This window comes from Carcharodon carcharias, chromosome 7, assembly GCF_017639515.1.
Source record: "Carcharodon carcharias isolate sCarCar2 chromosome 7, sCarCar2.pri, whole genome shotgun sequence".
NCBI lineage: Eukaryota > Metazoa > Chordata > Chondrichthyes > Lamniformes > Lamnidae > Carcharodon > Carcharodon carcharias.
In genome coordinates this window covers 13,821,812-13,847,862 of record NC_054473.1, presented here as the reverse complement: position 1 = coordinate 13,847,862, position 26,051 = coordinate 13,821,812, and the positions used below count along the sequence as shown (strand labels likewise).

Genomic DNA, 26,051 nt, shown 5'->3' with positions numbered 1-26,051 from the left:
GAATGTCCCACAAGGGGAAACATCTGCTCCACGTCTACTTTGTCTATCCCCTTTAGCATCTTATATACCTCAATTAGATCTCCTCTTATCCTTCTAAATTCTAGCGAGCATAGGCTTAAACTGCTCAATCTCACCTCATAAGACAAGCCCTGCATCTCTGGAATCAATCTAGTGAACCTCCTCTGAACCGCCTCCAATGCAACTACATCCTTCCTCAAGTAAGGGGACCAAAACTGTGCACAGTACTCTAGGTGCTGGTCTTACCAATGCCTTGTACAGGTCACAGAATCACAGAATCACAACGCAGAAGAGGCCCTATGGCCCATCGAGTCTGCACCGACATTTGAGAAACACCTGACTTACCTACCTAATCCCATTTACCAGCACTAGGCCCATAGCCTTTAATGTTATGACGTGCCAAGTGCTCATCCAGGTACTTTTTAAAGGATGTGAGGCAACCCGCCTCCACCACCCTCCCAGGCAGTGCATTCCAGACTGTCACCGCCCTCTGGGTAAAAAGGTTTCTCCTCACATCCCCCCTAAACCTCCTGCCCCTCACCTTGAACTTATGTCCCCTTGTGACTGACCCTTCAACTAAGGGGAACAGCTGCTCCCTATCCACTCTGTCCATGCCCCTCATAATCTCGATCAGATCACCCCTCAGTCTTCTCTGCTCCAACAAAAATAACCCAAGTCTATTCAACTTCTGTTCATAACTTAAATGTTTCATCCCAGGCAACATCCTGGTGAATCTCCTCTGCACCCGCTCCAGTGCAATCACATCCTTCCTATAATGTGGTGACCAGGACTGCACACAGTACTCCAGCTGTGGCCTCACCAAGGTTCTAAACAACTCCAACATGATCTCCCTACTTTTGTAATCTATGCCTCAACAACAAGTGTTGCAACAACACTTCCCTATTTTTATACTGTATTCCTTTAGCAATAAATGACAAAATTCCATTTGCCTTCCTTATTACCTGCTGTACCTGCAAACTAGCTTTCAGTGATTCATGCACAAGGACACCCAGATCCCTCTGCATTGAAGCATTCTGAAGTTTCTCTCCATTTAAAAAATAAGTCGCCTTTTTATTCTTCCGACCAAAATGGATAACCTCACATTTATCCATGTTAAACTCCATCTGCCAAATTTTGGCCCATTCACCTAACCTGTCCATATCCATTTGTAAATTTCTTAGTTATTCATTGCAGCTTACTTTCCCACCTATTTTGGTGTCATCTGCAAATTTAGCTATCCCTGAATCCAAGTCATTCATATAGATTGTAAATAATTGGGGCCCAAGGACCAAACCCTGTGGCACCCCACTAGTTACTGCTTGCCATCCAGAAAAAGACCCATTTATCCCGACTCTTTGTTTTCTGTTGGTTAGCCAATCCTCTATCCAAACTAATATATTACCCCTAACTCCATGTGATCTTATCTTGTGTATTAATATTTTGTGCGACATCTTATCAAAGGCCTTCTGGACGTCCAGATATACTATATCTACAGGATCCCCATTATCCACTTTACTTGTCACATCTTCAAAGAACTATAGCAAATTAGTCAAACATGATTTACTCTTCAAAAAACCATGCTGATTCTGATGGGTTGCGTTTTGACTTTCCGAATGCCCCATTACTACTTCCTTAATAATGGATTCCAACAATTTCCCAATGACAGATGTTAAACTAACTGGTCTATAGTTTTCTACTTTCTGCCTCCCCCACTTTTTGAATATTATATTAGCATTTTTCCAATCTGCTGGAACCTTTCCAGAATCCAGGAAATTTTGAAATATTGTAGCCAATGCATCCACTATCTCCACTGCCACTTTCTTTAAGACCCTGGGGTGTAGGCCATCAGATCCTGGGGACTTATCACCCTTTAATCCCAATAGTTTGCTCAGTACTTTCTCTCTAGTGATTGTGATAGTTCTAAGTTCCTCCTTCTCTATACCCTCTGCACTACCTATTACTATTGGGGTGGTACTAGTGTCCTCCACCGTGAAAACTGAGGCAAAATATTGATTAAGTGTCTCTGTTATTTCTGCATCCCTCACTATTAACTCCCCAGTCTCATCCTCCAAGGGACCAACATTCACTTTAGTTACTCTTTTTCCTTTTATATACTTGTAGAAGCTTTTGCTATCAGTTTTTACATTTTGCGCTAGTTTTCTTTCATAATTTACCTTTGCTCTTTTTATTATTCTTTTTAGTAACCCTTTGTTGATCTTGAAAAGTTTCCTAATCTTCCAGCCTGCCACTGACCTTTGCCATTTGGTATGCCTTAGTTTTTGCCTTTATGTTATCTTTAACTTCCTTGCTTAGCCATGGATGCTTTTTCTCCCTCTTATAATCTTTCTTGCTCTTTGGAATATATTTTACTTGGGAGGAATTGAATATCTCCTTAAATATCTGCCACTGTTCATCAACCGTCCTACCTTGTAATCTTCCTGCCCAGCCCACTATGACCAAATCTGCCCTCATGCCTATATCGTTATCTTTGTTTAACTCCAGAACACTAGTGTGGGACTCAAGTTTCTCGCTCTCAAACTGAACTTGAAATTCTAACATGCTATGATCACTCTTCCCTAGAGGATCCTTTTCTATGAGTACATTAATTAATCCTATCACATTACACAAAAGCAAATCCAGAATAGCCTGCTCCCTGGTTGTTTCCACAACATATTGCTCCAAGAAACAATCTCTAATACACTCTATTAACTCTCCCTTGAGGCTACCCTTGCCAATTTGATTAGACTAGTCTATATGCATATTAAAATCACCCATGATTATTGCCGTGCCTGTCTTACATGCTCCCACTATTTCCTGGTTTATACTGTGCCCTACTGCTGAACTACTGTTTGGGGACCTATAGATTACCCTCACCAGGGACTTCTTTCCCTTGCTATTCCTTATTTCTACCCAGACTGACTCTATGTCTTGCTCTCCGGTGCCTATATCATTTCTCATTATAGCACTGATCTCTTCCTTTACTAACAAAGATACACCACCTCCTTTTCTTTCCTGCCTATCCTTCCTAAACACTGAATACCCTAGGATATTCAACTCCCAAACCTGTTCTCCCTGTAACCACATCTCAGTAATCGCCACCAAATCATACCTTTTTATCTCTATTTGCGCTGTTAACTCATTAGTTTTATTCCGAATGCGACGCACATTCAGATACAAAGCCTTTAAGTTTGCTATATTGTCAACTTTCCCTACTCTTATGTGATTCTTTGGAGCAATATGGCGTTCACACTCTCTGTCACTTACTTTCACTTATTGGTAACAATCAGCCTCGTCACTAACCTGCACTCTTACCCTCTTCTCAAACTTTGATTTTTTATATTTCCATGCACCCTCCCCCCCATTATTTAGTTTAAAGCCCTATCTACAACCCTAGTTATGCAATTCACCAGGACACTGGTCCCAGAATTATTCAAATGGGGCTCATCCAAACGGAATAGCTCCCTCTTTCCCCAGTACTGGTGCCAATGTCCCATGAACTCGAACCCATTTCTCCCAAACCAATCTTTGAGCCATGCATTTACCTCTTTAATCTTTTTGACCCTGTGCCAAGTAGCTTGTGGCTCAGGTAGTAATCCAGAGATTATTACCTTTTTGGTTCTGCTTTTTAATTTAACCCCTAGCTGCTCGTATTCCCTCAGCAGAACCTCTTCCCTCGTTCTACCTATATCGTTGGTACCTACGTGGACCACAACAACTGGATCTTTGCCCTCCCACTCCAAGTTCCTCTGCAGTCCAGATGAGATATCCTTAACCCTGGCACCAGGTTAGCCACACAGCCTTCGGGGCTCTCGATCCTGGCTACAGAGAACATTATCTATTCCCGATACTATCCCTGATTGCAACTACATTTCTCTTTTCTGCCTCACTTGAATGGCTCCCTGTGCCACTGTGCTAAGGTCAGTTTGCTCATCCTCCCTACAGTCCCTGCTCTCATCCACACAGGGAGCAAGAATCTCCAACCTGTTGGATAAGGGCAAGGGCTGAGGCTCCTGCAGTGCTACTTCCTGGATCCCTCTACCTGCCTCATTCATAGTCACACCCCCCTGTCCCTGACCACTGGCTGAACTAAGGTAGTTAATCTAAGGACTGTCTCCTGAAACACAGTCTCCAGGCAACTCTCCCCCTCCCTGATGTGTCACAGTGTCCGAATCTCAGACTCCAGCTCATCAGCTCTGAGCCGGAGTTCCTCGAGCAACCAACGTTTGCTGCAGATGTGGTCACTAGGAACCACAATGGAGTCCACCAGCTCCCACATCATGCAGCTACAACACATCGCCTGGCCCTGCATCTCTATTTTATTTAATTTGTTTTTCAATTTGTTTTTAAATTTCCTACTGGTCTTTAGTTTATCGATCTGTAAAATATTTCTCCTATTTACCTTTACTCTGAAAGCAAGTTAGAATAGAGACTCAAAATACACTTTTTAAAATCAACTGGAACTCCCTCTCTCTGCTGAGTTGAAGCTGAAGTGTTAGGCCTCCGATCCTGGGCCCCAGTAGCCACCTTTAAATAGCCTCTCATTTAGTCACCTCTCATTCTTCTAAACTCTGGAGAATATAGGCCCTGCCTCCTCAATCTCTCCTCATAGGATCGTCCCGCCATCCTATGTGAACCTTCGTTGCACTCCCTCTATGGCAAGAATATCCTTCCTTAGGTAAGGAGACCAAAGCTGTACACAATATTCCAGGTGCAGTCTAACCAAGGTTCTATAAAATATATCTATAATAAAGTATATATACAAACATATTATAAAGTAACAGTCTGGCTCAAAAATCTCTATTTATATTATCACTTCTGGCTGCAGTAATTTTAGAGGAACAGAAATAGTGTCAAAATGAATGTCTTTGATGTGAATAATGTGACACTTTCAATATGACTGGTTTTTTGCTGCTCGTATAGCTAGCCACAGCACTTCAAAGGCTGAAGCTGTGTAGAGCAGCTTCTGTTGTTCAGATGATATTGGACTGCTCTCAACACTCTTCACCACATCATGCAGGTTCTATATTAGCAGCCCCAAGCCATGTGCGTTGCAGCTTGCCTTGAGGTTACAGTTGACTTGCTTACCATTGGGATACACAGGGTTATAATATGGATCACGCACTGTCTAACCTTGAGGGTAGAAATTCCAATCAGTGAAGCTCATGCTAGAATATTCAATGCACTCCTACCTTCTAATGTGTAGCTATTTCAATGCAAGTGATAGATCATTTATTTTGTAATAATATATTTTGGCATAATGATTATCCTACTGGATTAGTAGGATTAATGTGTCATAGATATGAATTCAAATCTCACCATGGTAACTGTGGAATTTAAATTCAAATATTAAATAAGTCTGGAATAAAATGCTTATATCAGCAATGGTGACTATGAAACAATCAGATTCTGGTAAAAACCCAACAGGCACAGTAATGTCTTTTCGGGAAGGAAATCTCCCAACCTTACCCCGTCTGGCCTATAGTGACTCCAGATTCACAGCAATGTCATTGACTCTTAACTGCCCTTTGAAATAGCCTAGAAAGCCACTCAGTGGCTCACTAACATCTTCTATGGATGGGTAATAAATGCCGGTCTGGCCAGAGATGCTCTGATCCTCTGAATGAATAACAAAAAGTCAAGAGTGTTGTGCGAATGTGGAACTTGCTACCACAAGGAATAGTCGAAGCTAGTAGCACAGGTGCATTTAAGGGGAAACAAGATACGCAAAGGGGAAAAGAAATAGAACATGATGCCGATAGAGTTAGATGAAGCAGGGTGGGCAGAAGCTCCTGTGGAGCATAAGCACCACCAAGACTAGCTGGGCTGAATGGTCTCTTTCTGTGCTATGCATTCTATGTGATTCTATGTAAAAACCATCAGACGTAAACAATTTCAACAATGGACCAGCCCAAACAAGATTTACTTTAGTTAAATTTAGATCCAAGACCATTGCATTTTCTCGATGGTTGCGAAAATAATCATTTTTAGTTAAAATTGGAGTCAACAGAAATCAATAATTGGCTTGCTAAAAGTTGTATGAAAAGGCATCATACAGAAATGCTATCCTGTTGAAACTGGATGCATCCTCATTTCCACTGTAATGGATAAAAACAACCTGTTGTAAGCATTGTAACTCAGCCAGCACGTCCATTAAATAAGTATGCCCTGTATTTGGGACGACCAATTAAACTGCAGAGTAATGGAGTTTATGGTTGTTTAGTGTGTAAATTCAAATATTACTCAGCTAATATGGTATTGACCCATAGATGAAGACTTCAGGTTTGATACACTAACTTGATTTCAACTGCATTCGAAGTTGGGGCGAAACAAAATTGACTTCAAGTCCCACTGAGGCCCTGACTCAACACTCTTAAAGTTAGTTTGTAGAGCTTGGCTGAGCCTTATGATATCTCCGTGGACAAAATGCCTGAAAATATTTTTACCTAGGGTTCTTGGGGCATGTCACAGCATGGCTGCCACCCTTGAAACTGTATGCCAGCATGAGGAGGAAGAAGAGAGAAAACTAGGAAAAGAAATGTGGAGCGATCATTACCATCCAAAGTTATTGCCCTCAGGGAGTTCTAACATAGAAAGAAAGACTTAAATTTATAGAAGACACCCCAAAAAATATCCCACTCCAGAGACTTGCATATAAAAATCTAGGCTGACACTTCAGTGAAGTCCTGAGGGAGTTTTGCTGTCGCAGATGCTGTCTTTCAGATGAGATGTTAAAGTGAGGCCCATCTCCTCACTCAGGTAGGATCCCACAGCACTATTTCAATGAAGAGCATGGGGGCAATCCCTAGTGTCTTGGAGAATATTTATCCCTCAATCAACAACAGTAGAAAACAGATCATCTGGTCATTATCACATTGCTGTTTGCAGGAGCTTGCTTTGTGCAAGTTGGCTGCCATGTTTCCCATAGAGTGATTACATTTCAAAAAATACTTCATTGACTAAAAAACATTTTGGGATGTCCAGAGGTTGTGAAAGGTGCTATACAAAGGGAAGATTTTCTTTATTTTTTACTTTACGCACAACAAGTTATTTGAAGTGCAGTAGCTATTAGCATGTGGACAAATGTGGCAGATTTTTTGCATCCAGCAAGATGACATTAATAATAATGAGGTGAATAGCCAGTTAAACTACTTTTGAAGGCATTGGTTCAGGAAAGAACATTGGCCAACTACCTATTCATCGTCCAATAGTACTGTGGCATCTTTAAAATATGGATGAACAGAGTGACAAGAATTCAGATTAAACATCCTAACTAAAGGGCAACCCATCAAAAATGCAGCTCCTCCTCAGTACTGGGTGAGTGTCTGTTTTTAGAAGTAAATTAATTGCCCAAAATGTTTTGACATATTTCAAGCTGATAAAGTTCTTTATAAATATAAGTGTTTACGATTAAAGCTTCTATTGTGAGGTGCAAATTGTGCAATAATTTGCAATCAACAGAACCATACAAAGGACAGAATCTTTAATCTTTAACCTCATATGACAACATAAGATATTGCAAGCTGAGTTAATGCTAGTGGGCGCAAATAGTGTTTCTTTTATTAATAAGTGATTTATAGTTTCAAATTGTCTCTTATTTCTGGAGAATGAAGCTCACCATAGAATTGTCCCACTGCTAACCTTTCTGTGAACTTTACTCTTGACAAGCTGAAATTCATTGGTGCTGGAGGACTTACCAATTTATCAGTACCAGTTGAAGTACTCTCAGATCAAAGTCTATGGCCTCTGATCCAACAATGACTGTACCAGCGTGACATTTTTCCCAACAATGACTTTTTTTTTGTTCATGGGATGTGAGCATCGCTGACTGGCCAGCATTTATTGCCTATCCTTAATGTCCTTGAGAAGGTGGTGGTGAGCATGAGCTGCCTTCTTGACCATTGCAGTCCATCTGGTGTAGGTACATCCACAGTGCTTTCAGGCAGGAAGTTCCAGTTTTTTGACTCAGTTTCAGCAAAGGAATGCTGATATAGTTCCAAGTGGTGTGTGATTTGGCCAGGAATTTGCAGGTGTCCCATGCATTTGCTGCCCTTGTGCTTCTAGGTGGTAGGGGTCGTGGGTTTGGAAGGTGCTGTTAAAGGAGCCTTGGCGAGTTGTTGCAGTACATCTTGTAGATGGCTACTGTGTGTCGGTAGTGGAGGGAGTGCATCTTTATTGTGATGGATGAGGTGCCGATCAAGCAGGCTGCTTTGTCCTGGATGGTGTCAAGAAATAAATTAACAGTGAAGTTGTTAGACAAGGACCAGGAGAGCTCCCCCTACCCCCTCTTTCATGTCTACAAGAACAGGAAGAGGAGGCTTTAGTTGAAAGTCTCACCAGATGGGTCTCCAAGTAACATTTCCTCAGCCTAGAATATTTGATAAAATTCAGAAGTGGAGACTGACCCACAATTTTGTGACTTAGGGACAAGAAAGTACCTACTAAGGCAAACTGACAAATCTATAACAGGTGTGTGTCTTCATAATATTACAACAAAATCCACTTAAGTTGGGGAAAAAAAAATTTTCATACATAATACTTGTTCAATGTTATATAACTTTCTATTTGTAAGTATCTTGACTTTTTTTTGAAGTATTAAAAAGCAAACTTCAATAAGGACTGACTTCCACAGAACTTCTGACATATTAACATGAAGTGAACTTTGACACCCACTGAAGTCATTAATTTACAGATTCTTCTTTTATTTCTGTGTTTCTTTCATTTTTAAGCAATAGAAGCAAATTTTACCTTTTGTTTGGAAGGAGAAACAAATTTTAAACACATGGAGGGGATTAAGTGCTGAGGAAGGGAACATTTCAGCATTAAATATTACTGAAACAGACTGGGGGTCAACAGTGCAAGTTACATCCAGAGCAAAACTTGCTTGAAGATGTGTTTTAGCCAAGTGTAGCATTTGGCTTGCACATGCACACTATCCAATGCTGTGGCTCACTGGGTAGCACTCTTACTTCAGATGTTGGAAAGTTTTGGGTTCAAGTTCTCCCTTCAGAGCCTTAAGCACCTAATCTTGGCTGGCACTCTATTGCAATACCGAGGAAAAGACTGAACTATCTTTCAAATGAGATGTTAAAGTAAGACTCTGTCTGCCCTCACAGGGGAATATAAAAATCCCAGGGCCATTATTGCATGAATCGTAGGGGAGTTTCTCCCTGTATCCTGGCTAATATTCACCCCTCAACTGACACCTAAAATCATTATTATTGCAGTGCCATTTGTGGGATCTTGCTGTGCATAAATTACAACAGTTACTCTGCTTCAGACATATTTATTTGGCTGTAAAGTACTTTGGGACATCCTGCAATCTTGGAAGGCTCTATATAAATGTAAGTTATTTCTTTCTCCAGCTGAGACTGCCAAGTTAGTGGGAACTACAAACTGCATTGGCATTAGTTACACACCAACCATTTCAAATCCTTATTGCCATCACCAAGTGGGAGGGAAATAAGACTTCCATCCCATCGGTTTGTCTTTTGATTTGAACATGTGCTGTGGAAGCGAGTCCATCTTCTTATTAATTTGCTGTGCACTTTGAACCTTTTTTTTAGGTCCAACATTCCAATGACACATTAAAAAGAACTGATTGTTATTGTGCAAAATAACTGTTGCTGAAGACCTAAATATTGAAGTTGTGACCCTCTTGGAGGGTCATGCTGACCCATTTGCAGCTGCAGTAATGTTTGCTGTCAAACTGAAATATCGCACACACACCTTTTAAAGCAACTGCAAAGATCCCCCAATTAAGAACATAAGAAATAAGAGTGGGAGTAGGCCATTCAGCCCCTTGAACCAGCTCTCAGTTACATCTGCCAATATTTTCCACCCCTTTCTTCTTTGCTCTACCCAAACAGAATCCATTTTCTGAGCTAAGATCCTTTCTCCCTAATGTCTTTATCCCATGCTTTATTATCAAGGCTACACCCTCCTTTCCCACCTTGTCTAACTCTTATAAAAGTCAAGTATCCTGGAAAACTTAATCCTCAACCTTGGTCACTTGTAACCATGTTTCTGTAATGACTATTAGATCAAATCCATTAATTCCTAACTGTGCAATTAATTCATCTATTTTCTTGCAAGTGCTTCATGCATTCAGATATAGGGCCCTTAGCTCTAACTATTTTCAATTTTTTCCTGATGCCACCTTAGTTTCTAATGGCCCATTATCTTTGTTATGCTCTCTATCCCTTCCTGATCCAGTCTGATTATTTTTAACCAAATTGCTGTTGTGCTCTGCAGCCTTAGCATTTCTCTAACTGCTTTTGAACTAAACCTTTTTTGAATCCTCCCACCTTCCCCACCACCCCCAACCCTTTCTTAACCTAAAACCATGTCTAAATGCCTGAGCTGGATAAAATCACCACAGTAGGAGGATACATGTTATTGGTAATCACAGACACCATGCAAAAGCCTTTCAATTTTTAAACATTAGAAATGCTTTAATTATTGGCAATGGTTTCAGTATAGGTGCTTGGAGAAGATCTTTTGGTACCCACAATAAGGTTTAAATCCAGGAATCACTTTATGGTCAGTGAAGTAAATGAATAGAAATATTTAATGTATTTTGTGGGAATTACAGGCATGTCAAATCTTCCTCATTTTGCTTTTCATTTTGGATAAAGAATTCAATGTTTTCTCAAGCACAACACTCTGAAAATAAACACAGCACTTGCACAAATGTCACTTCTTCGTGATTTGGGAATTCATCTGAAATATGATTCAGCGGCTTCACTCGTACTTAACTGTAACATGTGCAAAGAAAAAGCACAGAGCTCCTGCACTTCCCCTCACCGGGTTTCTTGTTATATTTAGGTGTGTGTCTGGGGGATGCTTGTCATGATGCTCTCTGAATAATGACTAAGAATCCTGCTTCAGCCCACCTTTGCAACTTCCAAAATGAATTGTTCATAACTTAGCAATATGTTAATTGAGATAAATGTACATTTTATAAATATATAAAATTTGTTTCTTAATTTGCTCTTCTTCTCTCCTGAAGGCTTAGGCTGATGCTGGAGTGCAGCAGCCTTGGTCAGCACCAACCCTCCTCACACAAAGTGGCCATTCTTCATTCATGTGCCCAGTGAGTGTTGGCAGACCATTTGGTTCTGGAGGGCATCACAGCCAAGTTCAATCCTGTCCACATCCAAAGTCCATATACACACATTGTCCAGCAGGGGCGGCAAGGCAGTAAATGGAAATGAACCCTGGTTAATTTTCCATTCCCTCTGTGAAGGCTTGTTGAGGTCAATCGCAACACCCAAACTGCTGCTTAGCTAAGGTCATTTAACTCAGCACAGGCTGGGAATCAAACCTTGCACCTTACAACAATAGGATGATAGACAATTTACAGCACTCAAGGAGGCTATTTGACCATTGTGTCTGTACTACCTGAGAAAGAGCAATCCGGCCTAATATTCTACTTTCCAGCTCTTGGCCTGTAGCCCTGTATATTACTATACTTCAAGTGCATAGCCAAGTTTTCTTTTTAAATGCAATGATAGTTTCTGCCTCTACCATTCTTTCAGACAGTGATTTCCATAAATTTCTCCTCAACAATCCTTTGATCCTTTGACCAATTGCTTTACTTCTATGACTCCTGATTATTGATCTGCCTGCTAAGTGCAATAGGTCCTTCCTGTCTAACCTATTTAAACCCCTTATGATTTGTCCCACTTCAATTAAATCTCCCCTCAGCCTCCTCTGTTCCAAGGCTTAATGTTCAGGTTTAGTGGTATAGCAGGCAATGGTTTTATGATGCAAGCACAAATAAAATCTATTTTTATGTTTTACATGCCATTCTTATTCAGGTTTCAGACATTATCAGTTTTATTTTGGAATCATTTGAAGTATGGAACCCCGCACAATCTGCGTTCATTTGAAATGACCTCAAGATTGTTGGCATTCTGCAGCTAGGAGTTGGGGAGATGGCAGGCAAACACCTACTGGCTCCAATGTCAACCTGAACCAGTTCCTATAGTGCATGTCAGATGAATGGCTAGCCACTGACATTCTTCTCCCTCTGTGTGTACTCACCATCTCCTCCTTGTGCGTCTCCCCAAAGGCTGGGAGTTATACCTCTTTTTGGCATGAATCGCCAATTAAGTGCCACATGTAGAAGGGATGCTATTATTTCACCATAGCGAAAACTTAAATTTTTAAGGAAACTTAAATTGAAACGTGATTTCTGGTGTTGAAGATGCACTCCAGCTCCCCCAGTGCGCATAGGCAAGGGTGGGAGTTAGAGCTCTGCCCAATGATGCTCCGTGAATCTTTTAATTGTTTTTGATGCTGGAGGTCTGGAATGAAAATAGAAAATGCTGCAGAACCTCAGCAGGTCTGGCAGCATCTGTGGAGAGAGAAACAGGATCAACGTTTCGAGACTATTATATACTGGAAAAAGATGCAAACTTTTGGGGAAAAAAATCACAGCAGTCAGGATGTGGAAAGGACAGGCTAGCCTTTTGGGGGAGGAACTTGGGAACAAAGTATTAACCTGCCTCTCTCTTTTGCCTGCTGACTGACTTGACAACAATGGATTTTGCTTTTGATATTTTTAATATATCTACATATATGTCAACTGGGTTTGCTTAGAGAAAGAAAATCAGTTCTGATAAGGGTCTACCCAGTCTTGGCATTCTGCTTTGATGTTTTAAACATCACTGCATTGAGATATCCAAGTTTAAAACAGTAGCTTTAAACGCCGTTCTTGCAATATTTGGAAAGAGAAAGAATTGCTCAAAAAGGAGCTCCCTTTTTTAACATGTTGCAGGAATTCCCATGCAAGGGATGCCCTTGTTTTTTTATGTCTAGCGGTTCCCTTGGCAACAGTGGAGGGTAAGCCAGAGGTTGCGTCGATGACGTCAATGGCGGAACGGCCGCTCTGATTGGTCGGAGAGGGTAGGGGCGAACCGCCAATCAGCGGGTGGTGGGCGGGCGGGAGAGTGCCAGAAGAGTGAGGAGGAGGAGGAGGAGGAGCCACCCTGCGCAACCCAACCTGCTTGTCGCTGAGAAAGTCCCGCCTTCTCCCCAGCTCGCGGCTCGTCCCAACGGGTCCCTCCGCCTCCCGAGCGGCCATTGGCTCAAGCGCCACGCCAATCGCAGAACGCCCGGGGCCGCTTCCTGCCAGCAAGTTTGACTGCGCGGGGGTTAACAGAAGGCAGCGAGAGAGCGCGCGCGATCCTGAGTGGACGAACGGCAGCGAAGTGCGGCGCGCGCGAAGTAGTGGTGGTGGTGGTGGTGGTGGTGTTGTTGGGGTTTGGGGGGGGTGGGGGGGGGGTGGGGGGGAGAGAGAGAGAGAGAGAGAGAGAAGGAAAGAGAAAAGAAAAAACATGACTAGATGTTACATTAAGGATATAAAACGATATTTATTTTGAGATAAACAATTTGAAAAAGTCCATGAATCAATAAAAATCCTTCATCAGTTGCGCTCCTGGTGAGGGAAATGCAGAAGAATCGGTGACTAATCGGGAAGGTATCGCGAATTATTTTTTTCCTTGGCCGGTTTGATCGGACCGAAGTATCGGCCGGTGGCGGGATTGAGGAGGAGGAGGAGGAGGAGGAGGAGGAAGCCCGGGGGGCGGGGGGGTGCGGTTGGAGGTTTGTCGACTAATCGCTGGTAAATCGATAAATATCGTTAGGGCGGATCATCTTTTTCTTTATCTTTGAGTCTGAGAGGATGAACATCGAGATCCCCCCCGGGCTGACCGACCTGCTGCAGGGCTACACGGTGGAGGTGCTCCGGCACCGGCCCTCCGATCTGGTGGAGTTCGCCATCCAGTACTTCACCGAGCTGAAGGAGAAGGAGGAGCAGGCCGGGGGCAGAGGGAGGTTCAGGAGCGATGAGGACCCCATGCAGACCGAGTCCAACGGGGACGACGACGAGTCGGGGTCTGATTCGGGGTCAGACTTTGAAGGTAAGAGAGGAGCCTCTTAAGATAATTTGGTGGGAAATAGGTGTCTGTCTGTCTGTGTGTGTGTGTGTGCAGACACACATGAAAGGGGGTAGGTGGGGGGGGGGGGGGTGGGGCATTGAACTTGGGGAGAACATGATGTCTTTTGGGACACATTGGAAAGATGAGGGGTTAGGAGAGACAGAGAGAGAGAGAGAGAGAGAGAGAGAGAAAAAAAGGGCTACTCCAGCAGAGGAGGAGAGCCAATTCACCACCAGGTAAGTGGGAGGAAGGAGGGGGAAGCATGATGTATGGACCACTAAAAGGGGGGGGGGGGGGGGTGGAACTTTTGGGGAAAGGTTGACAAACAAGTTGCTCAAAGGGTTAATTGAAGAGGGAAAGATGGGTGGGTAGGGAGGGGGGTGAGGGGAACTTGAAAAACTCAGCCTGAAATGGTAGTAGAGGCAGAAGCACTCACCTCGTTTTAAGAAGTATTTGGATGTTCTCCTTGAAGAGCCACGGGGCTACGGGTTCAAGTGCAGAAAGGTAGGATTGGGCTGGGTAGTTTTTTTTTGGTTGGCACGTACGAAATGGGCTGAACGGCCTCTTGTGTTGCAAGTTTCCTATGACTCTACGGAGGATGAAAGGAGGGGTAGAGGAAGGAAGGTTAAGAAAGGTGGGAGTTTGGAGTATGTGAAGGCATGGTGTACATTTGGAAGGTGAACCGTAAGGGATAAAATGCGGAGGCTAAATAGAACAAAGAGAAAAATGAAATGACTATGCCTGAATGAAAAAGAACAGAAAGATTTTAGGAGCAAAGAAATAAATAATTAGTCGTGTTGCAGTTTGGTAAAGGAGAGATTGAAAACACATTTCTCAGACGTACAGAGGAAGTGAGAATTAGACAAGATTCACAAACCTCTGGCTCAATGCAAACTAATTTTGGCTTGCCATTTTAATAGTGGGGGAGGCAACTCAGCATTGTCTTGTGCAGGCTGATAAGTGTACTGCATTTCAAGGGCAACGATTTCTGCATGTTGAATGATCTTTCCCAGTGGGAAATTAATGAATACAGCAGCAACTTATTTTTCTTTTTTATAATTAAATTCAACTTGGAACAATGTATCAAAATAAATGTAAAGTCCTGTTAAGGACGTAAAGCCCAAGTTTTTTTCTGTTTCAAGAGGGTTGGAATAATTACAAGTCAGTTTGTCATGGGGTCATCTTGTGACTGATGAACGGCCTGCTGAGTTGTGTTATTACATGAAATGTTTGGCGTATCATCTTTGTCAGTTTTTGAAGAAGACTGAACCCATTTAAGGCTATGTAGTCTCTAATAAATCATTTTGAACTCTTTCATAATGGTAATCCCAGGTGGGATTGGGTTTCCTGCTAACCACTTGTCTGATCAGCATAGTGTATTTGCAAATGTCTACATTAAAACCCATCCGCTGTACTTTAGTCCCTTCATTTAGTTGGTTCAGAGACCTATTGAGAACTCTGTATCCTTTCTTTCTGCATCATAACAATTTAAAACAAAGTTAGAATCTTCAAATACCAGTTTAGTCTGTTTAATATTCCTGAGTCACTGTGGGCACTATTTTAAATGGTTTATAATTTAATGTTTTTCCCACTGTTGTGCAAACCTACCTTAGTTCAAACAGACATAGTTGAACATTTTAAACACCACCCATTACATTTGAGATCCTAGTGGGGCAAATAAACCATTTTTTACGGTACATGAAAATATTACAAATTTGGCATTACATCTGATATAATGGTATTCGAGTATCATACAGGATAATTATAGACATGTGATTTTTCCCATATTGTACTGTCACTTGTAGGCTAAATTATAACACTGAAATAGATACAACATAGTCCTTGTCTTTTAGCAACTGTACTTATGTAATTTTTTTTATTCGATCATGGGGGTCGTGGGCTAGGCCAGCATTTACTGCCCATCCCCTGGCATCTGCCATCAGAGGGCATTTTTTAAGAGTCAACCACATTGCTGTGGGTCTGGAGTCACATGTAGGCCAGACCAAGTAAAGGCGGCAGATTTCTTTTCCTAAAGGGAATTAGTGAATCAGATGGGTTTTTACAACAATTGATAATGGTATCATGGTCGTCATTAGACTTTTAATTCCAGATTTTTATTGAATTCAAATTCCACCATTTGCCGTGGCAGGATTCAAACCCGGGTCCCCGGAGCACTACCTTGGGGGTCTGGATTACTAGTCCAGCGACAATACCACGACGCCATCATCTCCCCCATTGCCTATTTTGGATCATTTGTGCCAAGATCAATTGGCCAAGATCAATGCAGATGGATGGATATACTTTATAATTTGTAAACTATTTTCAGAACTTAAGGTAGTGTTAACTTGCAGGTTGCAATAGTGTTGAGAATTTTAACATAGAAGAACAATTATTGCTAGCTAAGCAATTGGTGGTTGCCAGCTAATATTGCTTGTCATTTTTGAGCAGCTAATTGTGCAAACAAGTCTTTTGCAGAAAACAAATTAATATCATGCCCTCAATATATTGAAATGGCAAACCTTACCTAGAATTAAGTTACCAAATACTAGCACAAGCAGATTAATTTTAGTGAGTTATATTGTATGGTGTGTGATTGAAAAGAAAATTGGTTCAGTTAATGGCAACTGACTGTTGTTTTATTTATTTAGTTGCTCATATGTTTGTTGTGAAATTTGAGGCTGGCTATTAATTTGAGAATAATTTTGTAGTTAAAAGGAATGATGGATGACAATGTTTGACTTCAAGTTGCTGCTTTTAATTTGTCATTTTTTTGCTACTTGTCAAGTTGAGGTATTGTTGTGAGGATAAGAACATTCTCCATTTTGAGTACCAAGTCTCAAGCACTTTATGATCTAGCGAATGAATAAGCTGCTCAGTAAGGTTTTCCTGACCCTACACTAGCCGATCTCTGGCCTAAGAAGAACTGAGCTGTGGTATGAATATAGCATTCACTAATTCAAATATCATTCATTCTTTTGGTTCTTATGAGTGATGTTGCCTAAGGAGTTTAAGACTTCTGTTCTAAAGTCCAAACAAGCCACAGAACTTAACTGCTCACACTCATTTGGTCCATGTGATGTCCTGGACTGGTTTTGATCATCTTAGGTGGTTAGAGAAGGATTTTTCAGAGTATTTTTTTCCCCTCCTCTCGCCATCATGGTGCGAGGCAGGGTTGATGGACCAGTTGATTTTTTTCTGCCTGCCATTTTCAATTGTTCATATTTCACCCGTACAGGGTACTTTCCTCCCACCTAGGTTGGATTCAAAGCCAGCTTCCAGAGGTGAAGGGGTGATGAATGCCTTGTATTATCCTCCAAACCAATGCTCGTTTCTTACTTTTTACCTGGACTGTTAGTGCTATAATCCCCAAAATCAGCATTTTCAAATATTAGCAGAACTTGGAAGGATTTTTTCAATAAGCCTTTGAAGGCTTATTGATGTTTTCCATTTCTCTTCCCCATCACCAATGTACAACAGTACTGTGCACAATTGTAAATAGTATGTTTGAAGCAAATTTTTCTGTTAGCTTTCTGTAATTGATTGATTTGTAAGTCTCTGGCACTTTCTTTGCGGTAGTTGTTGTCAGCCATCGCAGTTGGCTGTTAAGTTTTAAATCTTTCAGCTCTTAGTCGCTTGGTAGTACAGAACTTGAAAAGAGTATTTGTAAAGAGTCATGCTGACTCTTGGCTCTGCAAGTCTACCTTAATTTTGCTAACATTTTGGTTTGATGGACAAACTTCAGGATGGGAGCTAATCTTTTTAGAGTTGGTCTGCTCCACGTTTCAGTACGGAGATCCAAAGTGCATGTACAAAAAGATGATTCCCTGTGCTTACGGCACCCAATGACCCTATCAAAAGACCATTTTCATGGATCTACAGTGCTATCTGTTTGCTCAGTTTTAGCGTTTACACCTCAGAGTATTGAAAGCTGCAATGCTGTAGTGTAAAAGCACTTTAATATAGATTTGAAGTAATTGGTGGAAGGGTTTGAGGTAATTTTTGGTAATTTTTATCCCCAGAGGATGATGGGCAATTCACTTCCTGAAAATATGATAGAGGTAGAAACCCCCATCACACTTGGAAAAACGTACTTGGGTCTGCACTTGAAGTGCTGTAACCTACAGGACTGTGGATCAAGAGTTGGAAGATGGGATTAGTCTGTATACCTTTTTCGACTGGCATGAACATGATGGGCCCAGTTGTCTCCCTTTGTGCCATATGTTTTCATATGTTTATATATTTTTTTTCATGGACACATGGGTATCCTGGATGTGTTAAGTGCTCTGCTTAACAGCTTGTGATAAAGTAGACTTGGGAATGGCTTGACCTTTTCAGATAAGCTTTTAATCCTTTTTGACCTGTTTCATAATATTGTTATTAACTTCCATTTTACCTCCTAAGCACAATCTTATTTGTACCCGAGATAATTGTTACTGGGATTTCAGCAAAGTATAATGGTGAGCAAGCAACATTTATGTTATGCCCAATTAAACTGTGACAAATACCCAGAAGTACATTTTCCAAATTTTGTCCTAATCTTGGGGTCTTCTCTGCAGAGTTCAATTTGAGCTGTATGGCAGAGTCTATTAGTTTCCAACAGTTGCACAGTTCAAACAGACGTAAGATGAATATTTAAGATGCCAACCATCGCACTTAATTAAGATCCTGGTGGGGGAAAATAAATCTTTTTTTATATGAAAATATTACAAACTCAGCATTACAGTTCACTGATATAACAATATTGAAGCATCGCACAGGATAATTACAGACGTGATTTTTTTTTTTACCCTATAGTGCACAGTCACTAGCAGGCAAAATGATAACACTGAAACAAGTGCAAGATATTCCTCGTGTCTTTTAGCAACTAGCTTTGTATTGTTCGAAAATAAATTACTGTTACCTTACACAAAAACATCTATTGTGTTGCATTGATGGTGTTGATTGTTCTGTTGTTAATGATCAGTTGCTTCATTTGCTCCAATTAAAGGGGAAAAACTAAACAAATGAAAATAAGTGGCATGGATCGCAGATATGCAGGGAGTTTAATGTTTTTGAACTGATACAGGTGCAAGTGGCAGATCTGCGAGTCCACAATAAAGGTAGAAATATTCGGATGATACCAAATATTCTGTTTCCTCAAGCTAATGTTCCTCTAGTTTGTATTTACACAATACTTACTAGTGGATCTTCTGAAGCTGTGAATTGGTGCAGGATGGTGGGTGTCTTTTGTTTGTGGCAAGAGCGATTTGAAACATAAATTAACATTTGGAAAAGGAATTTTTTTTTGGATTCAGTCTGTTCCTAACTTCAGCTTGGAGGGTGGGGCATTCTAGGCAATGATTGTGACAGCCTGATGGGATGTGTGCAACTGTGTGGTGGGATGGCATTACTAATTTGTCCTTGTTTTGAGGCACACTTTTCTGCTTCTGTTTATTCTCCCTGTGGTGTTGTAGAAATATTAAGAAAGCAGTTTGAATACAGAAGTCAATTTCTGAGTAAATTGACAGACAAAATATTGGCTTTGACCGATCAAAATGACTGGTCACTGAATAAGTATAATTGTGTTACTTGAATGTAAAGTACTGTAAATACACAGCATTGTAACACAAGTGGTACAAAAAGACTGAAGTATGTAATATGTTTTCTGAGAGGCCCAGAAATTGCTTTTTGAATATTTTAAGTTTAACCCTGTTGTTGGTTTGTATCACTTAGTTTTTCTTCAAAAGCACCAATCAGCTAGAAGCATTTATAGCACCTTTGGTGGTTTCTTATTTGTTATCGACATGCATTCTTCAATAACATCAACTTTAATCACAGGGTCAACTTCTACAGATTCTCTGATGGCCAACATAGACACTTTTTCACCACAATTGACCCTAGGGCCACTATAATAACAGACTGCCTGATTGAGCTCTGTTGCTAATTGAATTCAGATTTTCTAATTTCAATATTGAGGATGAAGCTAACATTTTGGGGCTCTCCTTGCTGGCAGCTATGTGACACGAGGTTTAATTACATCAACTTTCCTCAACACTTGCTCAGTCTGAACCTGGAGGTGTGAACGGAGGCCTACTCAATCTTAAAATGAACCTTAAACCACACATTTAGTCCATTGCCAAGACTGATTTTGTTTCACCTCTGGGCCATTGCTCATTTGTACCCCTTCCTGCAACAATGCTTAAATCATATGCCATGCTTTCTTTCACCTTGTGATTGATTTGCCAAATAATATTTTCAACAACGTCCTTGCCTCCTCCATTTATAAAACTACCCTTAAACCCTGAGGCCATCATTCAATCCCATGCACCAAACATCCTTAATCTTATGAAACTCCACTAGCCCCAGCAAATCTAATTTAAGACCCCATCTTCAAAACTCTTCACACCTTTTTGCTAGCTAATCTAGGAATTTTTCCCCAGCCCCTTGTCCGTATCTGCTCCTCTGCCCTTCTACTTTATCATTGAAGACAGATCATTCAGCATTTTCACTTTGGAATTCTCTCCCATGGTTACGTTGTCTTGCCACTTCTTTTCCCTAACTTAAAAATTCTGTAAAAAACTTGTCTCTTTGAACTGTGCATTTGGTCTAATTTTTCCTCCTCTTAGCTCCCCGTCCCCTCCCTCCCTCATCTTGGTGCCCAGCTCTTCTTGGAGCTTGAGCCAAGACATTTGTTGACTTAGGGACATCATATAAATGTAAGATGTTGCTTGTATCTAATCTGACTTTACAAATGTAATATCATATGAATTGGGTGCAGCTTAAGCTATTTTAGTATATTTGGTTCAGTGCTGGGCTCTTCATTCTTATGTCATTTTGGCAGTGCAAGACTATTCTTCATATACTTTGCTGTGAATTGTATGATTGTATCTTGTAGTTTTGTGAAAACTGGACAATTACTTCAATGAAACTTCTGAATTGCTTTTATAAAGCTGTCAGTGTTTTCCTTTGTCTATTGGTACAGAAAAATTGCTCCAATAGATTTTAAGTGAAAATCCATTGGTATGGAAGAAAGTGGATTTAAAACCTTTATTTTATCTCCTAGTCCAGATGTCTATTACTGCTCACACTGAATTTGAGTGGTTTATGCTGTCATCTGAAACTCTTGATTAAATTGCTCCCTTGTTAGTACTTACACAGAAAAATGTGGTTATCTCCACCTATATATGTATATATATAAAACAAGAGACATATATCAAACATGGGGCAATGATTGTCTTTATAAACAGTAGTATTTAATGAGACCCTGGCCCTGGGAGAATTATGCCTGCAATCCAAAAAGTCCATAATGGCCTATATTGTTATTTGTTACTATGACCTTGCTGAATACTTTAAACTATTACAGCAAATTGAATTACAAATGCAATTCAGCAATTATTAGCAACTTTCTGTTCTTGCTGTTAGGTCTTGCACTTTTCCTTTAGTCTGTCATTGGTTTAGATCCTCTCCGGTTCTGTGACTCTGCATTCTCTTGCACTGTTTGCCTCTGTTCTTCATTGCTTGCCTGATGTGTATTATCTATGTACACACTTCCTTTTCAACTTTCTGTTGTCACTATTTTTGGTTGCTGCTTAATATAAATATTGGAAATGTTTTTGTAAACATTATAGAATGGAAAGCCCAAATGTAAATTTTTGCTTGTAACAATGTAACTCTTTCGAGTACAAACCCGTTTCCATCTGTTTCAGATGAAGTTACATTGTTTCATAGTTTGCCATTGTGAGATTTGAACTCTTGATCTTGGGGTTACAAACCCAGTACCATAACCACTTGGCTATGTTCTGGTCACTATGTGGTGCATTGGAGCAAACTTTTGAAGATTGCACCAGAACCTTAACATCATAACGCAGAAGGAGATCACTTGATCCATAATGTCTGTGTTGGCTCTTTGAAAGTGCTGTCCAATTGGTTCCACTCACTCACCACTTTTTCCCTGTAACCCTCCTAAATTTTTCCTTTTTAAAAAAATTTTTCATTGGATGTGTATTTCACTGGCAAGGCCATCATTCGTTGCCTATCCTTAATTGCTCTTAAGAAGGCAGTGGTGAGCCGCCACCTTGAATTGCTGCAGTCCATCTGGTGTAGGTACATCTACAGTGCTGTTTAGATGAGAGTGAAGGAACAGCAATATATTTTCAAGTCAGGATGGTATGTTACTTGGAGGGAATCTTGCAGATGGTGGTGTTCCCACGCATCTGCTGCCCTTGTCCTTCCGGATGATAGAGGTCATGGGTTTGGAAGGTGCTGTTGAAGGAGTCTTGGTTAGTTGTTGCAGTGTGTCTTGTAGATGGTGCGCACTGCTGCTAGTGTGCGTCGGTGGTGGAGGGAATAAATGTTGAAGATGGTGAATGGGGTGCCAATCAAGTGGACTGTTTTGTTCTGCCTGGTGTTGAGCTTCCTGAGTGTTGTTGGAACCAGACTCATCCAGAAAAGTGGAGATTTTTCCATCACACCCTGACTTGTGACTTATAGATGTTGGGCAGACTTTGGGGAGTTAGCAGGTGAGCTACTGTCTTCAGAATCCCCAATTTCTGACCTGCTCTTGCAGCTACAGTATTTATATGACTGGTTCAGCTTAGTTTCTGGTCAATGGTAATGCTCCAGTGTTGATAGTGAGCATCTGTGATGGTAATGCTATCGAATGTCAAGTGGAGATGGTTAGATTCTCTCTTGTTTAAGATGGTCATTGCCTGGCACTTGTGTGGCACAAATGTTACTTTTTTCAAGTATATATTCAATTTCTTCTCAAAATTACAAACAAATCTGCATCTGCCACCCTCTCAGGCAATGCATATTCAATTACAACTTGCAGTTTAAAACAAATTCTTGTCATCTCCGGCTTGGATGTTTTCCAATTATTGTAGAGTGATGCTGTCTGGTTATCTATCCTCCTGCCGCATGAAAAAATTTCTCCCTGTCTAGTTTGCAAAAACCCCATAATTTTGAACATCTCCATTAAATCTCCCCATTACTTTGTCTGCTCCAAGGAGATCATTCCAGGCTCCCTAGTCTCTTGATATAAGTGCCTCATTCCTGTTATTCTGGTAATCTCCCATAAAACCTTTCCATCTTGTTTGCTTACAAAGGACTTGAATTCATTAACTGCTTCACTGTGGACCGTTTACAATTTATAAATTAATCACTTTGTTTCTTGATTTATGGATGTGTGCCATGTATTTAACATGAATTCCTGTAAGGTGTAAATGCATGTTTTATAAAATAACAAAAACCAAAGGACACATCTGTACTAAGAAATGTTGAAATATGTAGATGGAGCAGTTTATTTGAACGTAATTCAATGTAATAAACGGCAAACCACAACTTCATTGGAATGGGTATGCGGTGAGAAAATAAATGGCCATCTTTACATGTTGCTCTTTGGATTGTTGTCCATCTAGGTATTAGTAAAAGTCTTCCTGTCCACAAATCTTTCTAGTGGCTGTCTTTTTGTCGAGCAATATTATGTCAATCAACCATCATGTGGTATAAAGGTAGTAGGGATTAACTATGGTCAGTTCAGTTGAATTGTGGCTAGAGGGTGGAGTGTAATTGAACCAATTTGCACAGATGCAATTCAGTTCCCATTTTAAACATCTACATTTCATTGTTGTTTTATATAATACTTTGATTTTGTATTATTCACAGTTAAGTAGCAAACTTATGGCAACTTATGAGAAAAGATGTAGTATTGGATGAAGCAGATTTTTTTAGCTGACATCTAAAAACTGCACTTTCACTGGCAAGAGGGTAGTTGTCACATCACAAATCTGCATAGGTAGATTATCATTCTAAATATATACATAGGAATTTATAACAGGAAACATTGACAAAAGAACGATTTTTGTGAATAGGATGTGCTCATAGATAAAAGACTTCTCATAGACTTGCAATGTAAAATACTATGCAAGTATATGTAGGGGAATTCCTACGTGGACTATTTATTACATGTCATCATGTAGTTGCAAGCTGTAAGCACTAGTGGTGTTGTGGTGTGTGTTGCCCAGGTTTGTACTTCTGACATTTTATTTAAAGCCATGTTTAATTTAGATTTTTTTCCCCTAGCTCCTTCACCTGCTGTCCTGATCTTGAGACCACAATTTCACTTTCTCTGTCCCTTGTTTCTTCCTGCTCCCCTTGGGCTGTAGTTTAATTTTTCCTTCTGTGGCTTCCTAACCTAAAATTTTACTTTTGCTTCTCCCTACTTTGTTTCTGCTGCTCATGTGAAAATTTGCTGCTCACCACTTTTTTCGTCCTTTTTCCAATCTACTCTTAAATTCATTGCTCCTTTTATTCTTTGCTGCCAGTGTGTTAATTTTAGACATAGCACTCTCAGTCCCTGTTTGCGCACTCTGGTGCCTGTCATTTTTTGTTCTGTAGTTTTTATAACACATTTTCTACTTATGATATTTTAAAACTGTATTTCACCCTTTTTAATGTTGGTACATTTATTGCTTGGTTACATAGGAGTTGATAAATGTTCTGTGAGACACTTATAATAGCAAATCTTGCATTGCACAGTGTATTACTCCAATTGTTACATAGTAGTGATGGAATGTGAGAAATGTCACAGATATAAATCATGTGACTACTATACTTCCAGTCTGCATTTGTCATTGCTTTCCTGAGTCATGATTTTTGAGTAATGCTTGTCAACGTTTATAATGAAAAACCATATGTCATCAACACATTGTGCCAGCCTATGGAACGGAACAGCATGCCGTCATTTCATTGGCACTGTTGATGAACCAACTGATTCACTCCAATCGTTTTTAGGGGAGAAAAAAATCTCCTTTTTCTTTCAATTTCAAATGTCCAAAGTAATGTAAATAAATTTAAAAACAGCATATTTTGCAATGATGTTATTAAATTTACTTTTTTGGTCTTTTTAAATAGTATTTTTAAAGTTTTTACTTCAAGACATCAGTTTTTCTCAAAAACGTGGACTTTGACTAAAAACAAATATGCCCAGTCAATGAATAGTTGAATTGAACTTCCAAACTCATCTATGCATTCTAAGTATGTGCACTTTGCAAAGGTTCCTAGTATGCAATTGTCTCAGTGTGAATCGATGTACAAAGCTGTACACTGCCATTAGCGTGAGGCTTTGAAAGCTTCTTCACTTTTTCCAAAGATCTGTGAAATATACTGGAGATTTAATTCTCCAAGTTTAATTTCAGCCAGTCTCATGTATTTAAATTTGCTAACAATAATTGTAGCACCTCCATTTGGAGAAGTGACTTCTTTGCTGACTGTAAAGAACCACAATTGATTATTAAAATTATTTATTGAGATTGTTTTATTTTTAGTTAAATGATGAATGTTTGATTTTCAAATTGATTTAGACCCAGCTTGGAGATATCTGAATTGTTAAATAATCCTAATTGGCTGTTGTCCATATCAATCATGGCAAGCTACATTCCACTGGATTTTGATTGAATTTTCTATCTTTTGAAATATTGGACTTGAGGGGTTTCTCAATATTAGATATGTTGACTTTTAAATCTAGTGTTTTGCCTTATATGCAACTGATATACTTAGTTAAAGGTGAAAAGTTTTTTTTTCTGAAAAAGAAGAAACCCAGTTGACCAGCTTCTTGTGTTGTTCCATGGACATGGGAAATTTTTTTTTGCTCTTTCATGGCATGTGAACAAGGCCAGCATTTGTTGTCCATTCTCAATTACACCTTAAGAAAGTGGTGGCGAGCTGCCATCTTGAAGCACTGCAGTCTCTCTGGTGTGGGCACACCCAAGGTACTGTTAGGAAGAGAGTTCCTGGATTTTGATCCAGTGACTGAAGGAAAGGTGATATAGTTCCAAGTCAGGATGGGGTGTGGCTTGGAGGGGAACTTGCAGGTGGTGGTGGTCACATGCATCTGCTATCTTTGCCCTTGGTCGCAGGTTTGGAAGGTGCGGTTGAAGGAGGCTTTGGTGAGTTGCTGCACTGCATCTGGTATATGGTATGTACTGCTGCCACTGTGTGCCAGTGGTGGAGGGAATGAATGTTTAAGTTGGTAGATGGGGTGCTAACCAAGTGGACTGCTTTGTCCTGGATAGGGTCGAGTTTCTGGTGTGTTGTTGGAGCTGCACTCATACA

The 26,051-nt window shown here is 40.4% G+C and overlaps 1 protein-coding gene across 3 annotated transcripts in view; it reads left to right on the top strand.

The window, feature by feature from the left end:
- The window catches only part of prkar2aa (protein kinase, cAMP-dependent, regulatory, type II, alpha A), a 331,945-nt gene that overhangs the window by 47,347 nt on the left and 258,547 nt on the right, over window positions 1-26,051 (top strand). Inside the window, exons 1-2 of one of the 3 annotated variants that reach the window (XM_041191724.1) lie at window positions 13,120-13,232; window positions 13,697-13,943. In XM_041191724.1, coding sequence (XP_041047658.1) covers window positions 13,706-13,943 — 238 coding nt within the window. In that variant the 5' untranslated portion in view covers window positions 13,120-13,232; window positions 13,697-13,705. Of the gene's footprint in view, window positions 1-13,119; window positions 13,233-13,323; window positions 13,502-13,696; window positions 13,944-26,051 lie in introns of those variants that run through there. The other 2 variants (XM_041191723.1, XM_041191726.1) reach the window with 2 other exon arrangements.